General features: G+C 44.7%; 2 protein-coding genes across 2 annotated transcripts; one reads left to right on the top strand and one right to left on the bottom strand.

Moving 5' to 3' along the window:
- Positions 1-543: 543 nt before the first annotated feature.
- On the bottom strand, positions 544-4603 carry LOC140215176 (uncharacterized). The gene is made up of 3 exons (XM_072285878.1): positions 4280-4603; positions 3379-3472; positions 544-3184 (listed from the first exon to the last, which is right to left on the bottom strand). The coding sequence occupies exons 1-3, from the start codon at positions 4430-4432 to the stop codon at positions 771-773; spliced, it is 2661 nt and encodes an 886-aa protein (XP_072141979.1). The 5' UTR covers positions 4433-4603; the 3' UTR covers positions 544-770.
- A 635-nt stretch (positions 4604-5238) lies between these two features.
- On the top strand, positions 5239-10220 carry LOC140213048 (uncharacterized). Its single transcript, XM_072284191.1, has 4 exons — positions 5239-5362; positions 6289-6431; positions 6590-6718; positions 7575-10220. The coding sequence occupies exons 1-4, from the start codon at positions 5239-5241 to the stop codon at positions 8703-8705; spliced, it is 1527 nt and encodes a 508-aa protein (XP_072140292.1). The 3' UTR covers positions 8706-10220.
- Positions 10221-16903: the final 6683 nt, after the last annotated feature.

Raw genomic sequence — 16903 nt, 5'->3', positions numbered from 1 at the left:
GGCCTAGAAACGTGCTTCGCCACAGCCAGGGCTCAATACGACCCAAGCTGGTACGACCCAGATGTCGTATCCCGCGCCGCCACCAGGCGCCGCTACTATACCTCAAACTCTAGGGTGCCTCGATGCGCGCGCCCCCGCTTAGGGTGAGGACATCTGCGTAGTCTGCTACGGCGGCCGCCATTCTCGTTCCCACTGCATGCTCGTTCTCGCGGAGAACGGACTCCTCCGCTTTCCGGCTCCCTATCTCACGCTCGGCAGCGACTGGGGCTAACCCCCTTTCTCCCGCGCTGTTATGCGGAGGGCGTTAAAAGGCTGAATGGGCATTTTTCTTCGTGAACGGAGGCGCGGTAAACAGGATTGCATGGGAAACCTCACTGATGTCCCAATGCAAGTGAGTGAATTTGATCGGTAAGAAAATTCAGCCGACGCGGTCAATGCAACAACGTCTTGGTTCTGCACGCTTTGAAGAAACAGCATCAGCAACGGTAATAAAATATAAAGTCCCCTTTTCGTCTGGTAACAGCCAGATGAATACAAAAGCTGTTACCCAAGCAAACATGAAATCATTTATTCAGTGCTTATGAAAACACACAAAGTTAGAGATTTGTGTTTAATGGGAACGTGAACACTGAACATTATTGCACTTTTTAAAAGTCGACATTTATGTTAAATAGACCGTAATTGATAAAATAGTTGTGATCACTATATATATAGATGCAGACTTCAGACTTTGAAGGAAAAGGCTCGCAGAACTGCAGATTCCAGCTTGCTTACGCAAGGCTGACCCCTGCACAAGTCTTGCTTCCGTGGCCACTAGGATGAGTGCTCGGAATTTGTCGGAGATGAATTCGGAGCCTCACTCTGGCATATGCAGCAGTCAGCATTTTGCTTATTCGTTCTTTGTGAGCCATGCATGTGTTCACTGAGGGTTTGTCTATGCCTTCGAGATAGGCTATCAGAGAACGAAGTGGCGACTTCATGGTGAAAAATTTGCCTGTGCACCATGAGTTGACAGCGGTGAAATGTTCCTCGTAGTTTTTTAAAGTTTTCATGACATCAGCGCTTGGATATACGAGGTTTTGCCCATCCCTGACGTATTCCTTGAGTGCAGTCAGGGAAGCATACTGATCGTCAGGCTTGCCAAGGAGAGCAGCCTTGCACTGCGGACAAGTTATAGATTTCAAAATTCCTTTCAAAATAAAACCGCCAAGGTAAAACAAGATGCGGCACTCGGTTGACGTGAGCTCTTCAATGAACAGAATTTCCGTGTCGTTGATTTCATCGACTTCGCTTTCTGCACATTCCTTCTTGCTATGTGCAAGCAGATCGACAAGGTATTCGCGGTCGTCAAGTTCGTAGCTTGTTGATCTCGGAGTGTGAAGAAAGTGGCTGACGCTGACGAGTCGGAGTGCACACTTCAAGTCATACGCAGTGGGCACTGGCTTCATGAGCCGCACCACAGAAAAAAGGTTTTCTAGGCAGTCTTGCAACAGCCTGCTCGTGAGGAGGAATTCATACCCTTCACTGCCAAGAAGCACTTCTTGAAGGCGAAGGACAGCCGTTGTCGCAATTAGGACCCCTGCTTGCGATGGCTTCCACTGAGATCCAGTGCCCATTTTCAGTTCTCTGATGGTGTCTGTTGCCGTGCGTAGTGTGTCCAAGGCGGCATGATATTTAGTAATGTTCCTGCGGCTTAGCGCCATGGTGGGATGACGCGATGACATGAGGGCATACCACCTAGAAACGAGGTCCATAAACCACGCTGTTGTTTCGGCCTCTGGCTCAATCACTCCTTCTTTTATTAGGAACCGAATAGCTGGTGGGGCTTCACGGAAGAGCTGGACAGCGACTCCTACTTTCATTTTGGTGAAGTGCCCACAACTAATGTGGGTTTCTGACAAATTTGGTGCTACCTTAAGTTCGTTGGCTGCGTCATAATCCAAGACGGCCTGTACATGCTCCAATTTCACCTTCGAGGCCGTCAGTCCGTTCCTGCTTACTGTAGTATCACTGAGTGTGAAAACTTTTGAGCTTAGAAGCTGTCCTTTCAGGTTCTTAAGGACATGTGCCGGGTCCGAGATGAAAAAAAGTTCCTTCCCTTTTAAGGTTGGGTGAGGTATTGAGCACGAAGTTGTCGAATGGCGGTGGCTCGAAAAGCCAAATTCTCTCCACATAGCGCGGTTTGCTGCACCCATGTCACATGTGATAACACGGACTCTTAGAGAAATCTGGCTGCATATCTGCACTATTTCCAGGACATATGCCTTGAGTACAGAGCCGTCCACGTGCCTACCAGTGAATTCATAGGCTATCACTTGCTTCCATCTCTGGTTTACCCCACCTAGCATAAACACCAAAGCATGATTGGCTGGCTCTTCAGGCTTTGAGGGCAACGTCGTTCCTCCCAGAAGCACGTCTTCGCCACGGTCGAGTTCAAATCCGGGTGCTATCTCCATTTCATCTAAAAAGAGAACGCAGTCTTTCTCCACGTCCTCCATTCCCTCTGCTTTCGACCTCATGACGTCGATCACTTCATGCAGGATACCTGGCAGAAACTTCAGGCCCTGAATTCTTCTTGCTAACGTTCTGCTGGATGGAAGAGGGTAGCCAATCTTTCTGAGTGTTTCATACCCGGTGGTTCCACAAGCAAATTTAATTTTTAGACCTTGCTTTACTGTTTGCGCTGACCACGAATTACCATGATTGTTGTTCCGAGAAAGAGCACGAATTTGGTCTTCATTTAAAAACTTCGTATTTCGTGAGAAATTAGTTGCCTCTTTCTGCAGCTTGCGTACCTGCATCTGTAGTTTTTTGACAGTGTTCTTAGATTCGTTATGATGTTGTCTAAGCTTATTATTGGCTGCTGTGAGATCTGCAATCTTCTTCCTAAGCTCAGCTGCCTCAGAATCGAGGGGTTGGGTCGCAGTAACTATTGCAGTTTCTTGAAGCCGTGCATCCCTGGGGGTCGAAGTAAGTTGCCCATTAGCATTGTTGGTTTCCGTAGCCGCCAATCTCTCATTTATCTCCCCGTCTGACGAAGAATCAGCGGGAGAAAATTCCTGCGTAGTTGAGGGAAGAACGTTTCTCACTTCTCGTGAAGAATTGTGTGCGGCTGCGTCGTCACTGAATAATGCAGGCACGTGTGCATTTCGTTCCCTTGGTGGCCTTCGCTCTTTAGGAAGTTCTGGAAACAGATAAATAAGAAAAAATGCCCATTACATATATTTAAGATTGTGTTAACTAAAAGCAGAATAGAAGGCGCGCCAGAAAATTTAATATGTATGCGCATGAATCGTTTCCTCACATAACTTTTTCAAATGTAGATAATGAGCCGATAAGCAACGTGGTAACAAATACCAGGGTCAGGAGGCATCTCACCTTTGAATGGGAACACCGTTGGTACAGCATTAGGCTTGAGCTTCTTCCACCCATCCGCGCGGTTCTGTTCGAAGCTGCTGGCTTCGAAATGAGCCTGCAGATGAATTTGATATTGAAATTAGCGGCGCATTTCCGGCTCGATAATGAAAACAATGAAGGCAGCACGCAAGAGAACACAGTAGTCCAAATATCAGTCGAATTACTCGAATGAGAGCCTCAATCTGCACATAACATATCCTGTCTATCTCATTCACTGACTTAATCCGCCATCGCAGAACGAAGCGTCGGGTTAACAGGCCAAAGAACAAATTAGTCGAAATATCAGGCGAATTACTCGAATGAGCGCCTCAATCTGCACATAACAACGATCTCTGTTAATCTCATTTACTGACATAATGCGGCGTCGTAGGACGAAGCGTCCGGTTAATAGGCAGCGGAAGCTACCCAACGCCGCACACATGTCAAAAACAACTTCAGAAATCGTGAGTGAATTAATCAAAATTGGTTCCTGGACCATCCATTTGCACAGTAATTGCCACAGCTTATGTGCCCTTGCTTGTCCTCATGCTCTGTGCCTTGATGCAATGTTTGGGCCCAGACCGCAATTCGCTGGCAAGCGCCTAGTAAAGGCAATTACCTTTGAATGAAAAGAAGCGGCGAAAGCACGCGTGGTACGTATTCCCCAGCGGACACGTGTCGTGCAATTTCGGATGCGAACAAGCAAGCGGCAGACAATGGCCTGTACCGCGCTGTAGTGAAACTCATTTACTTTGTTTTAGTGTTTCACGCAGCTTTTTTAAGCCGAGCAAGAAGAATATTGAACGACACTTAGCTGCCCAAACGCAACAAAATACAAATAAATCGCAACAAAAACAGCACTGAACCAACATGTGGCACTTACGCTGCAGACACACGAGGAGTTCGTCGGTTGCCACTTGTCACGCTTGACTCGCACCAGCCACAGAAGCCGCCTTTTTGGGTCCCTTGGAAAATGGAACATCCTCCAACCATTTCTCGAATGGTTGGAGCACTGAGGAACACAACATCCAGGCATTCTACGCCGATGAAAGCCGCGCGAACGCAGCAGCGTTTCGAGGACGCCCGCACAGCAGCGCGGCGAAGTCGACGCGGGCAACGCAATGGCGGAGGGAGCGCGCGAAAACAGGTTTAGGCGGCGCCGGCTGGTTCAAAGGGTGACCTCACCCTAAGCGGGGGCGCGCGCATCGAGGCACCCTATCAAACTCCAGCGCAAGACGCCCATAGCCACTGAGTAACCACGGCGGGTCCCGCAGGAGTTGTACGCCTCATTTAATATACAGTGGTGCCCTATTTGATCAGTCGAGGTGGACCAATCTGAGCTCGGTTATACCGCACGGATGGCACTCGGCTAGAGAACCTGGTATTTATGATCTGCACATGTGAGGCCATACATATTTGAAGATATATATCTTTCTTTTTTTTTTTAGGAGGGTTCCCGTACAGTGATAAAATAAAGGAAAAGACATTAAAAGAAAGAAAGAAAAAGGGGCGAAAAAAAGGAACACAACAGGTGATTGAACTCGTGACCCTTCGATGTTGCCCGAAAAGATAGCTCAGTCGGTTGGTTCGTCAGGCCCCAGGCCACTTTCAAGCGCCACAGCTCCTGCTCCGAGCCTCACACTTACGTGGAAAGGGACTCATGTTGTCCGCGATAGTCGGTTTTTTCGGTTTCAGCTAGGGAACCGCCGCTAAGTAAAGGAGGCATTGTAAAGTAAAGGAGGCATTGGATCAGCTCACTCCACGTGAGCAGCGATATGTCGGCGCGCGTACGATATTCGCGGCACGCGTATTGTTTCGCTTGTGAATGCGCGGAATGCAACGATGAGCGAGCCTCTCTGCCATGGCTACCTGAAGTCAGACGATGAGCTTTTTGAGAGGTCCTTGGCTGTTGTCAACGAGAGGTATGCTGTGCGGACATCAGGAGACCTGAACAAGCCGTCTAAATGTAAGGATGTATCGACTGCTTCTTAATGTTTGGCTCTGCATGTAGATTTATCATTGTAAAACGCAGTAGTAATTCTAACCAGGGATTCAACCTGGCAGAACGACTTGTTTTCAGTTGCGGTTAGTGCACAACACTAGACAATTGATTTATCTTGATTCGCTTTTCTGAAGATCGGGTTATATATTGTTCTGGTTACTGGTTCAGAGTTCCCTAGCACAGATTTAATTCGGTTTGAGTATTGTTCTGGTTACCGCGACATGACCCGATTTTCAGAAATTCTGATAAACGTAAAAACAAGAACTGTTATTTTTCGGTTTTCAGTTATGATTACAACCGCGCACGCAAGGTAACCACGAATACAAAAAATGAAAGGTCTGCCCCTGTGCTCTTTACGTATTTGCTTTGAATTCAAGACAGAGCTGGGCTTGAGCGTTTGTTTTGTATGCATCTGCACTTTTCTTTTGAACATTGAAAAAGCAATCGCGCGCAACACGAGACACTATTTGCGGTGGGGCTGTACTCCATGTCGTGACACGGCCGTGTGTGCCATCCGTGGTCCTGCTAGAAGTGTGAATTGGACGTCTAGAGCAAGGCATAGGCCTGATGTTGAACTCTGTATGAGCTGAAGCTGCAGCGTCGAGCTCTTTGTCGTATTATATTAAAATCCAAAGGCCCAACCAAACTGTAGCATGTTGGTGCTGCTTTTAAGTTGTCACTTTTTAAAACCATACAAAAAGTATGGGTAATTAATAATAGTGATAATTATTATTCTCATTGAGGAGAGCCAGATTTTCTTGCTAGAGGCAGCGCATCTTAGTTTCTTTGCTGCCATTACATTACACAAACTAAAACTAGATTTGATATTGCCCTGTGCCATGGATAAATCTAGGCACCTTCATTAAATCGTCTTTATTGTTTATTTTCAGCCAATGTCGTCTTCTCCGTGATCCACTCCGGGTGCAGAATCTCTGTAGACAATGTACCGTTTGTGGTTGTTAAAGAAACCGTCAAAGTCTGCATATTTGGAACGGTATACTACAAAAAGACTCGCAAGGAAATCAAAGACCAGGTATGTTACATGGTGATGCACTTGCGAACGTTTCAGTCTCATGCAGATATCTAGCAGCATTCCAAATTTAAAGGTTGTGTACAAGCAGTGTAAAGAGGATTTACTTTATGTTACTTTAGGTTTACACCAGAAATAAGCATTCTTGATATCATTTACAGGGTTCAAGCACCACTGACTGGCTGAAGGAGGTGTACGAGAAGAAGCGAATGAACCTCCAAGGCACAAAGAAGAAAGGGTGTGCAGCAACAATGAATTTGAAGTGGATTGAATTGTACCCAGATTTCCAGGTACGTAATATGCAACAAGTAAAAAATGTTTGCAGGTTATTTTCTGGGCACCTTTATCAAGGCATTTAGGTCTGCAAGCAGACACGAAACAAGCAGTTTTCAAAAATTATTACATTGCCCTTGCAGTGGCTCGTGAAAAATTTGTAGCTGATGTCCACTATCATTGCTTCTACTTCTGGTGATAGTAGGGAGTTTTAGTAGAGGGATCCGATAAGGATGCCTCCTCTCCCCTCTGACAGCCTTGAACACGCGTTGTGCATCGTTATGGTATCGTTATTGGGGCTAAAGAACGGTCTGGTAAAACTCCCTAATATCGGCTTTTCCTGTTGCCCTTGGTGCGCAGTGCAGACAAATTTGTCATGGCATAAGATGGAGCACATTAGACTTGGTTGATGTATGCTCAATGAAAGGTTTGTTTGAGCTAGTTAACCAACTAGCTCAAACAGCAATGATCATTATGGTTTAAAACAGCGTGCCAATATGAGGACAAAGTGAAGACGAGACAGAAGACAGCACTGAACTAACTACAGAAAGTTTATTTCCACTATTTCCAGTATACATAAGAGTACACGTGGGAAATAGCAAAAAAAAAAAAAAAAACAGTGCGAAAGATAAAAAGAGTACAACACATACAGTCTCTGCATCGAAGCCGAGACTGTATATGTTGTACTCTTTTTATCTTTCGCACTCTGCTTATTTTGGTATTTCCCACGTGTATATATAATGGACAAGTGGAAATAAATCCAGGTGTTAGTTCAGCGCTGTCTTCTGTCTCGTCTTCACTTTCTTGTCATCTTGTCACGCTGTTTTAAACCATAAAGTATGCTCAATATACGTAACAATGCCTACTTTCTAGGTGGACCTTCCCCAGCCATGCGGCCAGACAAAAGAGGGTCAGCTGAAAGCAGACAAGGCCAAGCAGCTGCAGGAGGCGCTTGACGCAGAGCAGCAGACTGTGGCCAAAGAGACGCGGATATACATTAAAATTGCCAACTGCGGTTCCTATCGTAACCATGGTTTCGAGGACATGGAAGCTTTTAGCCAAAACATGGACAGGAACATTGCTGAGCGAATTCAAATGTTCGCAAGGGAAGGAATTACATCTGTATCAGATGTGAAAAAGTGCCTGCACTATTATGTGCATGACATACCTTTTGCAAACAAGGAAAAGCCTGATAGCGGCTGCAGGGCCCTTTTCCCAACACACCGTGATATCAGCAACCAGATCCAAGCTGTTCTTAAGAAAGACTGCTTCAGCACAGTTGATCAAGAGAATGCTAGCATCCTTATTGAAAAGATCAGGGGTGAGCAACCCGAATCCTCCATTTTCTATCGGCCGTATGCAGCGCGCAGCTGCGTGGGTAGCAACGACTCGAACAACGTGGAAGAGAGCATTGCCAGCGAGTATGAAGACACATTGCTGTTCTGCTTCCAGAAAAAATTCATGAGAAACATGCTTAAAAAGTATGGAGGCTCAGTAGTTTGCCTGGACGCAACACACAAAACTAGTGACTGTGCCTTACTACTTTTCTTGCTTGTTGTGAAAACACCGTCGGGATACACACCAGCTGGTGTGTTTATCGTACAGTTTGAGATGACCCACTGTATCGGTGATGCTTTAGACGTTTTCAAGCAGTGGTGTGATAACTCGTCCCCGCCGTACTGGATGGTAGATTACAGCAAGGCAGAAATAAGTGCCATCAAGCAAGTGTTCCCAGAGAGTCATATCTCCATCTGTGACTTCCATAGACTACAAGCATGGCAAAGGTGGCTGCGCAGAAAGGAAAACAGTATATCCGATCCGGATGAGGCCCTGAGACTCATGAAACGCTTAGCCAGTGCTTCAAATCAGGATGAGTTTGACAAGGCATTTGAAGTCCTTGTCGCCTCAGAGTATTGGAAAAATGAAAAATTCCGCAGTTACTTTGAAGCAGTGTGGCTCTCTGTAAAGGAGCTGTGGGTCATGGTCCTACAGGCTGGAGTTTGATGTCTTGACCACAAATAACGGTATTGAGGCCCAAAACAGGGTGTTGACGACAGTATGTGAAAAGTACCAGTGGGAAACGGTCGTTAACATCCCTAATCACAGCTGTTGTCCATGGCTACCTTCCCAACAAAAGTGAAATTCCATGAGGCAGCAAGGAGGCAGTCATCAGTGTACAGACAGTACAGCGAAAATATTCCTGCATACCTGCACAACCGGCCTCACGGGTTTGTTAGACATATGCTGAGACGGCTCGTTAACGCAGATGAATACACACACACAGAGATGAAAGAGCTGCCCACTGAAGGCATGTTCTCTGTTTATTCTGAAAGAAGTGATGATGATGTGTACACAGTGGACTTCACCAAGCCATCGTGTACCTGCCCAGACTTTAGAAAGCACAAGTACCCATGCAAACACTTTTGTGTTGTTTTTAAGTACAGCGACAGGTGGCGCTTTTCCTTTCTTCCACAGAGTTACCTCAGTCGGCCGCAAATTACACTTGGAAGCTGTCTAAAATCAGAAACAGGTTCCGAGATTCCCCTTGTCAATGAGCCCAGCCCTTCTGGAGTGTCTTCACAGGCTCTTGGTACAGCAGTATCAGAGTCGGACATTCCCTTTGCCAATGAGCCAAGCTTTTGTCAAGTGCCTTTACAGCCTGTGGCTGCTATGGTTCCTGGGACAGCAGCCCCCTCAGTCTCGGAGTTGCGTAAATGTATAACCGAGGAACTTGAAAAGTGCAGTTCCCTCCTTTACTGCTGCCATGACGTTCAAACACTGTTGGAGGCTAGGGGCTTATTGCAAGTCACCTTCCGTAAGTTGGCTGAATCTGTGCCACAGAATGCTGGCCTTCACATTCGGGGCTCACCGACAAAGAGATGCTCGTCTCTGAAGCCTCTTCTAAAGAGAAGGTGCCTATAGTGTGCTGTCACTCTGTCATTGATTCTTCACAGGAGCTTTGGCTCGGGCTGCTAGGAAAGGATCAGGGGAAAACTTTAGAGATTGCCACTCAGTGTTTTTTTTTTTCATTTTTTTAAGGAATTGCAAACTTTACAAAACTCAATTTTTACCATGCATAACTTGGGCTTAAGCAGAGTGTTTGAACATCTGTAAACATGTGTCAATATTTTTTAGAATGTTTAGAGCTTTTATAATTAATATGTTATGTTTTATACTAGACTCCATTATAGTCATGTAATTGAAACATTGGCAACGGCTGTGTATGTGTAGAAATACTGCCTTAATGTTTCGTGTCGCTGACTCAATTCATTGATTCTATAAAAATATGTTTTTAGGCTTGTGCTTTCAATGTATGTGTATAAAACTGTTTGTAAAGTTGCATCCCTTCTGTACTTCCATGAAAGTGCTTGCTTTTATACTTTCCTTTTAACATTTTAATATAGCAGCTATTGTATGTGAAAACATGTTATTACATTTTTGTCTGGTGGTTACTTCAAGAAATATTCAGTAGCGTGCTTGTAATATGCATCGACTGTAAATAAAGCACATTTGAGAGAATGGCTAATGTGCACCAAGAGTTTATTTTGAAAATGTGAAGTATGGTTACCTACACATTAAAGCAATTTCGCCAAGAGTACTTCAACAGTTGTGACTGGTATTAGAGGCTGGGCAAACTGGCCATTTTCAAGGGCAATTATCAGAACAACCCTTTCAGCGAAATGGCTTGTTCAGGTCTCCTGATGTCCGCACAGCATACCTCTCGTTGTCGGCAGCCAAGGACCTCTCAAAAAGCTCATCGTCTGACTTCAGGTAGCCATGGGAGAGAGGCTCGCTCATCGTTGCATTCCGCGCATTCACAAGCGACACAAGACACGCGCTGTGAATATGGTACGCGGGCCGACATTTCGCTCACGTGGAGTGAGCTCATCCGAACTGAAGCGCCGCACACCGACCGCGCCGCCAAACAGAGAAAAAAAAATGAAAATGGAGATACGACGAGGCGAGGCTCCGCCCCTGCACGGGTTTGTTGTGAAAACAGTCGTACCCCCCCCCCCCCCCCTTTATGCTTTCGTAATGTGACGCAAACTTGACATTTTGCCTAAGAAACTGAAATGAAGGCACCGAACCTAACGTTCTTCGTATAGCAAAACATTTTTACTCCTGAGTAAAAAATAAAGCAGCTATCTCAAAGCATACGATTACTCCGTCGAACACGCTTCTCGCTTCCGTCTGCTGCGTACAAGCCGTCATCTGCTTCATTAACTATGATGCGTGCACCCGGCAAAGGGAATAAGTCATCGTGCGTTGGCACCAATGCGCTTGTTTTCTACCTTGAGACAACATATGTGACCTACCAGTGGTGATGAGCGCACGTTCTAGGCCGCATTATTGCCATCTCGCGAAACGCAAGTGACTCAGCCCAATTCGGCTGGCTGAGAAACGGCCGAACATCACCGATAGCGTTGCGCGCGCCAGAGGTATCTGCTTGCACGATGCAAGCGCCGGCGCTACCATCTCTTGTTCAGTTCGCCGGTTACTCGTACCGCAGGAGGAAACTCCAAAGTGCCGCCTTACGTACATTCCTTTTTATAAATTGAAAAGACGCCGTTGTCATAACATTTGATTGTGCGAAAAGGCATTAATCTTGATTACAATTCAAACGTAGCAGTGAAAAGTGGACAACGTTGCAGAAGGTTGCTATGTTCAACCAATATTACTTCATATAAACACGTTCTTTTAAAAAACGATGGCCCAAAACACAAATGCCAACACCACCCGAGAGCGATGCAAATACTATGAGCACGCGTTATAAACAAAAGATTTCCATGGCGCCAAACGACGGGGAAAATGTGGCGATACGTCTTCCTCCCGGCCACCATTGCATATGGCTGCTCATTAGCATATTTCGCGCGGATCATCGCACCACAAATTATGCCGGAAAATCTCTGCAATGGCGGCCAAGCGCAACGTCACGCAACGTCAAATTGACGCTCACGAAACGGCCCTTCCTGTGACGCTCCCCACAGCATATTCCTTCAGCCAATCAGTGAGCTGGCATGGCGGCTATCTTGGATCGCCACCACATATTCACGAAATTGCAGATGCATTGCACTGGCTTCTGTACACTACTGCTCACTTTCTTTTTGAAGCGCTAACGTCGTAATATAGCTGCCAAGGACAAAAAAAAATGTATTAGTCGATAAAATTTGCAGCTCCACGTCACGTTCTGTCATCTTGATGAAAATGCAAAATTTCATTTTGCAAAACTTCCGTTTCCCAGCACAAATTTAAAGGCACGTGAGCTCTCCACAGCCAATCAGAGAGTCAACATGGCAGATAATGGCGGCCGTGCAGCCGCCATGCGTGCAGAAAATAGCGCCCCTGGGCCGCCTGTTTGTTGACCTGTTGTCATCCCACAGCAAATGCAGGATGAAAATTTTTTTTTCTTTTCGTGAGAAATTTAACTCGCGCAATGATCGCACCCCTGAATTTGCGGCAATTTTTTTTGACAAAAAAGTGCCATCATTATGCGAGCAGATACGGTTAAAACCTTCAAAAATGGTCAATGCAATTTGAGGAAATTATACTTCATGTTGACTGAAACCCTGGCAGTCACTGTTAATTTCATTATTTTCTTTATTTATTTAAAATACCCTCAGGGCCATAGGGCATTAAAGAGAGAAGTGGTTACGAAATAGTAGAGTAAGGCAAACACACCAACAAGTGCAGTGAGTTCTGGTAACTTATGATTCTCCCGAGTATACAATGTTAGCTAATGTTTTGCAAAAAGTTTGTTATTGGTGATGGCTACGATAATTGAGGGAAGGTGGTTCCATTCCCGAGATGTATGGGGGACGAAAGATTGAAAGACTTCATGTAACATGAATCAATTCCTACCTATGGCAATGATCAACGCGGTTTAAAATGTACTGAGGCCGCAGTATGAAGTCGTCGTGAAGTGTCGTATGATGGAAACTTTTATGAAATAGCAATATGAAATAGTGAAAAACTGGAGACTTTGCGGTGGTGAGCTAGTGTAATAAGCACTAGGTTAGTTTTCATTGAGGTTATACTTGCTGTATGGTTGTAGTGAGAAAGAATGAAACAAGTATATAGTTATTTTGTGCTAGTTAAAGTAATAAGAGTAACGCTACTGGGATCCTGTATTGCAGATGCATGTTCAAGTTTCGAGCATATTAGTCTTGTAAAGCTGTAGTTTTGAAGTAGACTGTGCTTTGGAAAAGTTGTGCCATAAGTAACCGATCATGTTAATGGCGTAATTGATATTAATGGTCCAATTTAAGCTATTTGTAATGTGTGCACCAAAATATTTAAGTGTCATGATGAAATCTAAGAGAACATTGTTAAAACGGCAAGTGCTAGTATTAGAATTGGATCTGGATACATGTTTTATTTTACATTTGTTAACTACAAAAGGCTCATGTGCAGTTTGCATTAAATCAATAACTCAACTAACCTTCCACCATAATATAGCTAGAAAAGGGAAATTCACACAACCGGCCTACTCCACACTTCTCAAACACGACAAATCACTAAAACAATTTTTCATTTTCTTCAAACAGCAGATGACAAACCTGAGCAGTGTGTTCCCAAAAATATTTTAAAATACACTTGGATCAAGTTTGACTTAACATTCAGCCAATCAGTGGACGAGCAAGGGAAGCCCGAGCGTGGGAACTTGTCTTTGTCACGGCCCTCACAAATGTTCCTTTGTTGAAACATTGGCTCCAGGCTGAAGCTTCCCTTGCTCACCTCTGTTACTCAATTTATTTATTTTTACTTGCACATACTGCAGCCCGATTGGGCTACTGTTCATATGCTTGCAACCTTCTTGACTTGATTTAATAAACAAACCGAGATGTTTATTCAATATCAAACCATAAATTGCATTTTCCAAGGATCTGTGAGCATGTTTATTTAGTGCCCTTGTTTATTCACACAATATTTGCAGAGGTCCTTGTAAGCACTGTTGTCTCCACAATGTTCCTCGCTTTCCTACGAGTACTCCACTTATGTTCAAGCTTTTACTGCCACACCTGAACACTAAACGTGCAGCAGAAATATAGAGAGCAGAGAATGTGGGATGTCAAATTTGGCATGTTTTTCCCCCATTTCATGCCTCTCGCCAATGTGTTATGAAAACAATGAGACATTGCAGCTCAAGCTTATCTTGCTTACAGTATATATTTGCCAAGCACTTTTTACGTTTCTTTTTTAATATAGCTGAAATTGTTGAATGCAGACAATATACTATGAAACATGTCAAGCAGCACTGTATGCAATACAAGTACGAGTGTAGTCCAGCAAAAATATCGCTGTCTGCAGCTTCGTTCTCCCAGCTTTAGCCGAACACGATGAGAAAACTCAATTTCAGCTTTCAATTTCATTAAATAGATGACTGCTTCTGTATGTTGTAAACTCAGTGACTGACAGCATCAACTCTACCTGACCTATACGAAAATTATGGGCATGAGCTGCTTCATTCAACATTGACAATAAACAATGTAAGCTTACTTGTCTGAAGTGTTTTTTTTTTTTTTTTGCTGTCAAAGCCTCTTGGTCACCTGGCAACATTATAAAGATATCTGTACTCATGTTAGAGCGCCGTACACACGAATTCCACCCCAAAAGCAGTAACAAAGTGTTCAAAACGAGCGAGCAAGTACCGCGACGAGCCCTACCAGCCGCTACCATAGCGGCCATATTGCTCACTACATAGTGATGATAATATTAGTTTTTATTTAGCTAGCACCCTCTCTCGGTCGCATATAACGTTCACAACACCACCACTACTCTTATTTCCATTGCACTGTGGAAGGTACAGTTTCCCTTCTCTAAGTTTATGTAAGTGTTCTGTGGTATCTGCAGCAGCTTCCAAAGGCACGACTGATGCGGCCCGATTCGATCGCAGTGCTGCCAGTGCTTTTCGTCGTTGCGCGCCTCCCTGCAAAGCATGCGCCGCCCCAGTCACTCGTCCCACTCAACCGTATTCTTGTACACTCTACCTCAATGCAAGGTAACGCAAGTGCAGGCTTTTCCCACGCGCTAGCAACATGAAAGGTGCATCTGTCTTTTTTGACTTTCATTCGGTTGACCATGGCCCAAGTACGTGTACATTAGGCAGAACTGTACAGTTGTATTCTGAAATTTAGAGCTGTGCTTTCAACTGCTTTTTGTGGTATGTTTGTCCGCCTTGCAGAGCACTTATAGAAATGTCCCGAAGGCAATGTTTTGGTGGTTCATTTTCAGACACATTTGCATCTCTTAGTTTCTTGAGCTCCTCTCCAAGTGTCAGGGATTTTTCTCATTTGGAATGCGTATTTCTAATTATCTGGCAGCTTTATGCATTTAGCACTCTCGTAGTATGCGAAGCTGCTTGAACAAGTTGCCTATCAAGATGAACACTCCATCTCAGGATTCTGGTTGTGGATTTTTTTTTAGTACGTATATATTTTTGAAGAGCTAGAAAATACTGACTTTCTATCTTGAATCTAGTGGCCCCAGAAGCAGGTGCTGGAATGCAGGCCATGCACTTTTGACAGTCATTAGTATGCGGTACTATTACCTCCTACTAATCAGTTTTAATATCTTCCAATATAACTGTGGCATTGTGACTGCATCATTTTCACAGTGATAAAAGCCTTTTCTCATTACTTTTGTTTTAGCAGTTGAATTTTCAAGAATGTGTTTTATTAATGTTTTCTTTTTCTTTTCATCCATGTTTAATGTTTGTATACTGTTAGAACTTGCAATGAATATTTTAACACGTGCTTGGCTTGGGGGCCAATCATTTGGCAATAAAACTTTATCAGTTGTATAAATAAAAAATAATGTTGATATGACACTGCAAGTCTCACTTGTGTGCTTACTGAATTCACTTTTTTTATGTAGCCATTGCAGGATTTGTAATAATTTGTAAAGATCAAAATACAGATCTACAATTTTGTGAGCCCATTTTTCTCATTTTGATAAGTGCTAGAACTACATATAAGACACCTCATGAGTGTTTCAATTTATATTTTGACATTTCTATGTTAGCATGTTAACAAAAGATTGGCAGCTACAGTAAAACTTCATTAAACTGTACCCACTTAAACAGTAGTTTCATTTAAAAAGTAGCAAAGTCAAATCCCCGACTCAGCGGCCATTGAACATAGTGTGTTTTGTATGCGCATAAACTGTACCAGCTTATTGCGTACTTATCGGTTAACACGTAGTGTTTCCACTTTTCGTTGTGCAAACATGGCAGTGCGTCGTCTCTATCGGGCGGCCCGGCAGAACAACAAGCCTCAGAGATCGGAACGACCTCCAAGCGCCCTGCGCATCTGCGTGTGAAGCCACATCAAGATCATTTCGGCGCCGTGCCAGAGAGCGTTCTTTATTCTATGAGAGAGCGTTGTGGCGTCGTGCAACCAAGGACTCTCGTCATGCCGAAGCTCGAATAAAAAAGACGCCAGGTGCTCAGCATAGAAGAAAAATTAGACATTGTTTGTGCTATCAAACGTGACACGAAGAAGTTGGCGCTGGCACGCGACAGGGATCTGCTGTTGACTACAGTATGTTGCATTTGGAATGCGAAGAAGTTGCTCGGCGACGCTGCTGCGACCACGAAGAGATGTCGGCTTCAAGGTTCGACTTTTCGCCATCGTTGCCTCTGTTGTTGTAAAGTGTTGACTAGCGACAGTGATGAGGACGACACTGAAAGCGGCAGCACGGGCGATTCAGGCCCGACAAGGGTAGAAGCTACACGTTACATCCGCCTCATGAATGCAATCATCGCGACGAGAACAGCACCCCTTAATGAAAAAGGCGCCCCGCGACTTCTGCAACGCTACCGCGCGCATGCACGGAGAATACGTAACGCCAATGAGGAATCTGCCATGCGAGTGTTTTCCGAGAAGAGGGGGCTGGCTGAAAAGCTGGCTCACAGCTTCAGTAAGTTTGAGGCCGCTGTCATCACTGCTAGGCCACGGCAGCAGCAAACGAGAATAACACTTTTGCCCTGCAAAGTGAATAAATACAGCACGTTTTCCTCCCCCTTTCATCGCACTCTGAGTTCCATTTTATGGGCAATCTCAGGTTAAGCAGTACTACCGTTTAGTATGTACTTTTTCCGAGCTCCGGCCAACTACGGTTTAACGAGGTTTCACTGCACTTCAGTTAACAGCTACTAGCCGACAACACTGGTAACTGTGGCATTAGTGTGCCTCAGCAGATGT

The sequence above is a fragment of the Dermacentor andersoni genome, chromosome 1, assembly GCF_023375885.2.
Source record: "Dermacentor andersoni chromosome 1, qqDerAnde1_hic_scaffold, whole genome shotgun sequence".
Classification (NCBI taxonomy): Eukaryota; Metazoa; Arthropoda; class Arachnida; order Ixodida; family Ixodidae; genus Dermacentor; species Dermacentor andersoni.
This window is presented reverse-complemented; position numbering and strand designations above follow the sequence as displayed.